Source organism: Orcinus orca, chromosome 1, assembly GCF_937001465.1.
Source record: "Orcinus orca chromosome 1, mOrcOrc1.1, whole genome shotgun sequence".
NCBI lineage: Eukaryota > Metazoa > Chordata > Mammalia > Artiodactyla > Delphinidae > Orcinus > Orcinus orca.
Window position 1 is genome coordinate 185045949 of NC_064559.1, and position 6197 is coordinate 185052145.

At 57.9% G+C, this 6197-nt stretch overlaps 1 protein-coding gene across 2 annotated transcripts; it reads right to left on the reverse strand.

Annotated features, from left to right (window-relative positions):
* Positions 1 to 2682: 2682 nt before the first annotated feature.
* Positions 2683 to 5393, reverse strand: GJA4 (gap junction protein alpha 4). 2 transcript variants are annotated; one of them, XM_033422209.2, is made up of 3 exons: positions 5294 to 5378; positions 4332 to 4478; positions 2683 to 4192 (listed from the first exon to the last, which is right to left on the reverse strand). In XM_033422209.2, the coding sequence occupies exon 3, from the start codon at positions 4173 to 4175 to the stop codon at positions 3174 to 3176; it is 1002 nt and encodes a 333-aa protein (XP_033278100.1). In that variant the 5' UTR covers positions 4176 to 4192; positions 4332 to 4478; positions 5294 to 5378; the 3' UTR covers positions 2683 to 3173. The 2 variants fall into 2 exon arrangements, with proteins under 2 accessions (XP_033278100.1, XP_004266535.1); XM_004266487.4 differs by lacking the exon at positions 4332 to 4478 and having other exon boundaries at positions 5294 to 5393.
* Between the last annotated feature and the right edge of the window lie 804 nt (positions 5394 to 6197).

Below are 6197 nucleotides of genomic sequence, written 5' to 3' on the forward strand. Positions count from 1 at the left end.
TGCTTCTGGAAGCTGAGGAATGCCAGGTATTGCCAGCAACCCATCATAAGTCAGGAGAGAGGCATGTAACAGATTCTCCCTCACAGCCCTCAGAAGGAAATAACCCTGTGGACACCTTGATCTTGGACTTCTGGCCTCCAGAACTGTGAGACAATACATTTCTGTCATTGGAGCCACCCAGTCTGTGGTACTTTGTTATGACAGCTTTAGGAAGTGAATAGGGGTGGGCTGGGGCTTAGAGCCACTCTTCATTTCATAAGTCTTCACCGCACTGCCCCTGCCCTAATCTGTGTGGTCCTGTCCCCACTACACTATCCTCATCCTTAAACCCCCAGCCCATTTGCCCTTGTGTTTGAGTGGCCACCAGTCTAGGACCCAACCCCAGCCTTACCAAAGGCCCAAGTCCCAGCACCAAGCTCAGAGTGGGTAAGCTTTGAGGGACGGGATGGATGCCCTCCTCACTCACCTAAACCTGTCTTCTCCCACCTTTCCAAGCCAGGACAGGTAGGGGATACCAGAAACACAGGCTCCCAGGGCCCCCAGGTTGGGTTGGCTCTAAGAGACCAACCTCTGACCCCACAGATCTGGCCTCTCAGCCTGGCTTGGGGAGAATCCCTTGGAAGGGGACCTCAGCCTCCTGGAGTTATGCCCTTCCAACGTATGAACAGTCTACTTTCTGCCCAGTCTAACTTAATCCCTCACTTTATAGTCAAAGTGAATGCAGGGGCCTTCCCTGGTGGTGCAGTGGGTTGAGAGTCCGCCTGCCGATGCAGGGGACACGGGTTTGTGCCCCGGTCCGGGAGGATCCCACATGCCGCGGAGCGGCTGGGCCCGTGAGCCATGGCCGCTGAGCCTGCGTGTCCGGAGCCTGTGCTCCACAACGGGAGAGGCCACAACGGTAAGAGGCCTGCGTACCGCAAAAAAAAAAAAAAAAAAAACTGACTGCAGGGCTAGGCCCATGGTAAATGAAGAACGTCACCCCGGCGGTCCTTAGAGACTCACTGGGGAGATGAAATAGGCTCGTACCAAGCAGTGATCCAGATTGCTGAAAGGTAGAGATCATCACTGGAGACTGGCTGGAGAAGTGGGGGAGGGCTTCCTAGAGGAGGAGGAACCTATGATAGCCTTGCTGGAGAGGGTGAGCTGAATTTTATTGCATGGCATTGGGAGCCAGGTGCACTCATATACTTTCTCTTGTTTTTATTTCTTGCACCTGTGAGGCAGGCAATATTATCTGCATTTTATAGCTGAGAAAACTCAGACTTGGAGAAGTGTAATGATTGACTTAAGACCACATGGCTTTATACGTATTACAGGCAGCATTTAATTTGAGGACCCTCTAACATCAAAACTCATCTTACTCTTTCTTCTGCTTCAGGCTCTGCCTTTTCCAGGGTACGGAAGTGTATAAAGGACTGGTGGGGTTTGGAAGTGTGGGGAAGAGGCACTCCAGGCTGGCAAAGGAGCAGGGTGAGAACATACCCAGTGAGTCTGGGGAGCTGTGAGGAGGCTGGTCTGGTTGGATCTCAGGGATTCAGAGGGAACAATGGGAACCAAAGCTGGAAGAGTGAGGGCTGTAACTTATCAGGCCGAGCATTCAGACTTGATGGGTAAGCAGTGAGTGAGTGAATTCTGGGGTGAAGGATACAGAGCTGGTGTCTTGAAGACCTATCTTGATGGGACAGGGGAAGGTTGTTCACCCGCTATAATGGTTCTCAAGGAGAAGCATGTGGCCACGTGAGATGGACCCCATCCCCTCCTCCAGCCCCACCCCCAGATCTCCCTGGGTAGGGGAGGACAACCAGCAGGCAACAGCTTGCCTCCGAGGGCCACTGAGTGTTGCCTCCATCCGGGTCACCTTCCACGTCAACTCTGCCAACACTGGGCTTATCCTCAGCTGTACTTCCCACATCCTAGATGGCTCATCAGGCCCTAAGCACCCCCTCAGTCCCCAACGGTTCCCCTTCTCCATGCCTTTGCACAGTTTTCTGTCCAAACAAGGTGTCCTCTTCCCTCCCCAGCAGACTCCTATTTGTCTGTCAAGATCTAGTTCAATTGCTTATTTTTTTTTTCCTGCAACCTTTGTGACTCAGAGGCAGGATTCGATTCCTCCACTGGACCCTGGCCGTCCCTTCCACCTCTCTACACTGCCATTGTCTGTTCTCACTGTGTGAGTTTTAGGTGCATGGGGAGGATTTACGATGCAGGTCCTTGAGTTGCTCCTTCTGGTGGGCAGACTAGACAGGGCCAAGGTAGGAGGGGGCAAGTGATCTAAACCTGCCTCCCCAAATACCGAGGGGTGCAGGCCCATTTGAGCTGGACTCTGAAGGGCTTGGCTGGCATGCAGGCAGGGTGGGGAGCAGTGTCCAGTAAGGAAGCACACTGCAGTTGGGAGCGTGGCCGGGGCACTGGATGGCCATGGGGCAGGATGGGGACAGACTCTGCTTTGGCCACTGATTAAGGGGCAGGTTGAGGGGGCTGGTGCTGGGGCATTTCAAAAGGCAGTGTTTAGGACTCAGAGCTGCTGAGAGGCAGTATGTAGGAGTTTGAGGGTTGAAGGTGCTGCCTGGTGTTGGGATTGCTAAGGCCAAAGACAGATTATGCAGGACCAAAAAGGAAGCCTGGGTAAAGCAGCTGTCCCCCCACCCCAGGCACATCATGACAGTATCAATACACACCTCGCTTGTGGTCAAGTCCTGTTTATTTTAGAAGGATAAACAGCAGAACTAGGAAGGAGTGATGAGAACAAGACCCCAGTCCCCTTGACAGGGCCAGATCCAGCACAGGCTCTGTCTGTGTGTGGGATCAAGGCTGACCCAGCAGCCTCGACCAGCCTTTTTCTGTGAGGACAGGGTGTGTGGACAACCTGGGCAGAGGTGAATCTTCCAGGGGGTGGGGGTGGAGGAAGTTGTCTCCGAGGCCCTTTGAACACGGTGAAAAAGACCACAGGGCCCAAACACCCTTGGCCAAGAGCACCCCAAGCTGCCTCTGTCTGTGCCTGGGACAAAGCCACATTCTGGAGGGGAAACTATGGTGCCCTCTGGTCACCAGGAAGGCCCCAGGTGTTCAAGAACAACATGCAGTGAGGCCTTCTGGCCAGCAAGCACCTGCTTCCCCAGCCCCAGTCATCTCTGCAGAGTCTTGCACTGAAGGCAGCAAGACTTCCCAGGCTCTTATACATACTGTTTCTTGGAAGCAGAGCTGCTGGGGCGACTGGGGGATTTCCGGCCACTCTGGGGGGGCGGGTCCAGGAAGAGGGGGGGTCTGGAAGAAGCCAGCCTCTCCTCCGTAGTCAGGTTGGCCCAGTTCTGCTCACTGGACGAGAGCCCATTGTACGTGGGGCATGGCGGGGATGAGGGCCCCTCACCCATGGGGAGGTAGAAGAAGACCTGGTCAGCATAAGGCTCCGAGGAGGTGCCCTGGGCTGGGGGCGTGTCCTGGCTCTGCCGGGCCCTCATCCCCCGGTTGAGGCAGCGGCACAGCAGGTACGCCAGCTCCAGCAGGTTGAGCACCAGGGAGATGAGTCCAACCACCAGCATGAAGATGATGAAGATAGTCTTCTCCGTGGGGCGTGAGACAAAGCAGTCTACGAGGTAGGGGCAGGGTGAGCGCTGGCACACGAACACAGGCTCCATGGTCCAGCCATAGAGACGCCACTGGCCGTACAGGAAGCCTGCCTCCAGCACACTCTTGCAGAGCACGCTGGCCACATAGGTGCCCATCAGCGCCCCACGGATCCGCAGGTGACCGTCCTCCGCCACCGAGATCTTGGCCATCTGTCGCTCTATGGCTGCCAGTGCACGCTCCACGCGTGGGTCCTTGGCCGGCAGTGCCCGCAGCTCCCCTTCTTTCTGCCGCAGCCGCTCCTCGCGCCGAGACAGGTAAATGACATGGCCCAGGTAGACCAGGGTGGGCGTGCTGACGAAGAGGAACTGCAGCACCCAGTAGCGGATGTGGGAAATGGGGAAGGCCTGGTCGTAGCAGACGTTGGTGCAGCCTGGCTGGGCCGTGTTACACTCGAAATCCGACTGCTCGTCGCCCCACACTGACTCGCCAGCCAGGCCCAGGATGAGGATGCGGAAGATGAAAAGGACCGTCAGCCAGATCTTGCCCACCACGGTCGAGTGCTCCTGGACCTGGTCCAGCAGCTTCTCAAGGAAGCCCCAGTCACCCATGGCTCCTGGGCCTCCGCCTGCAGGGAGACAGAGGACACTGTCAGCATCCTTCTCAGCTGTCCTAGCAACAAGCCTGCAGGGAGGCCGGCCACACCCATTTTACCTACAGGGAAACTGAGCTCCAGGAGGGGAAGGGACTGGCCTGGGGACTCACACCCAGATCTCTGGCTGATGACTGCTAAGCTCTGGCAAGGGTACAGCTTGGGTCCCTGTCTAGTCACATCTGTGTCCCTCTTGTTCCCAGCTGCAGTCCCAGGGTGACCACAGCCGAAGGAGGTCTGGATCAAGGTGAGGCTCCTGAGCCTAAGGGAATAGAGAATTTGAGGAACTTATCCAAGGTCACAAGGCTGTGCCATGCCCCTCCTCCCTTTGCCCAGGACAGGCTGTCCCCGCCCCCCAGTGGGGGAGTGGGTGGTGGTGGTGATATCTTCAGCTTCTCAGGGGGCCGAAAGCCTCAGGTCCCCACTCCCCACCCCACCAGCTCTCACCCAGCTGGCCTCACTCTAACCTCTGAGTTTATGGTGGGGTGGGTGAAGGCATGCTAGACACTCAAGGCAGCATCCTGCATTAGCTCCACCTGTCAGCGATACTGACCACCTGCCGCTCAAGTACCGACACTTGATCCTGTCCCCTTTCTCCATCCCCTCCCCCTGCCAAAGCTGTTGCTGCCAAATTCTAGACTCTTGAAAGGAACTGTCATGGCAGGGTGGAGGCACAGGCCACAAAGTTCCCAGAACACCACGGGGAGAGTGGGGGGAGGAAGGTAGGGGAAAGGGGCCGGGGTGGTGCTTCTCCCCAGCAGCAAAGCTGTTTAGAGCCAGGCTCTGGAACCAGACCTGGATTCAAATCCTGACTCTTCTACAAACTGGGACCTTGGATAAGTGACGACCTCTGAGCACTCCTCTCCTGTAAAATGGAAATGATACTATTCCTACTAACAAGGGTTCTAAGGATGCGACCGAAGGAGGCAGGAGCCTGGCTTAGCGCAGACGCTGGCCCAGCAGGCTGGGTGAGCGCGACCGCGGTGGGTCCCCCAGCAGCCACCCTCAGCCCCTGGCACGTGGCAACCTGTCCCTGCCCGCTCGTCAGCTGGCAGGTGGCGCCCCAGCCCAACTCACCGCCTGCCTGCCGGCGGCCCAGGTGGCAGTGGGGACGCGCGTCGGCCGGAGCGGCGCCCGTGGGAGCCCTGCCTGCTGGACGGCGCCTGGCGGCGGGGGCGCCTTAAATAGCACGCGGGGCGGGGTGGGGTCAGGAAGCGGCGGGAGGGCGGCGGGCGCTGTTCCGAGCCGAGCGGGGGCGGGACGGGAGGTGCAGGCTCCCTGAAACCACACTCAAGGAAGGGGCCCGGGAGGTGGCGCTGGGGGTCGAAAGGGAAGAGGGTGAGAAACCGCTGCTTTCCATGTCTGCCCTCCGAGGTCTTCAGGCCGACAGACTCTCCCAGCCTCAGCTTCCTTGGCTGTGGAACAGGTTCTCGCGGAGGGGGTTTCGGGGTTGTGAGTTTCCCAGGGTGGCTACATTTGAAAGGATTGCAGCCAGAACTTTCTGATCTCAGGCAACTGGCCTGAGAGGCTGTGAGAGATGGGCGGGTGGGGATGAGGGTGAGGGGGCCTCTAGGGAAGGACATCTCCTTGACCCCTTGGTGAGAAGGGAGAAGACCCCTCATTTGTGGGGTGGCCACGGGGTGCCCCCCGCAGTGCCCCCCCCCCAGGACAAAGCCACATTCTGGAGGGGAAACTATGGTGCCCTGCGGTCACCAGGAAAGCCACACTGGGTAATCAAGACTCGTTAGGGCATGGGGAACCACACTGGGAGAGGGGTTATAATCTGCCCTCCCTGGCGTCTGTGGTGGAGCTGGGGTCTCTACCCAGCCCCTGTTCTTGCAGAATTCTCAAACATCCCCACTCCTGGGCAGGCTACACAATCAGAGGGCACTAAGAAGTGCCCGTGGACCACGTGAGAGTGGGGAGGGGATGGCTGGCGGGGACTCTCCCGACCTTTAGCTTGGATCCCGTTCTCATGCCT

Bases quoted from the DNA above. Each gene is read 5' to 3' on its own strand.
- GJA4 (XM_004266487.4), bottom strand. From the start codon at position 4,175: ATGGGTGACTGGGGCTTCCTTGAGAAGCTGCTGGACCAGGTCCAGGAG.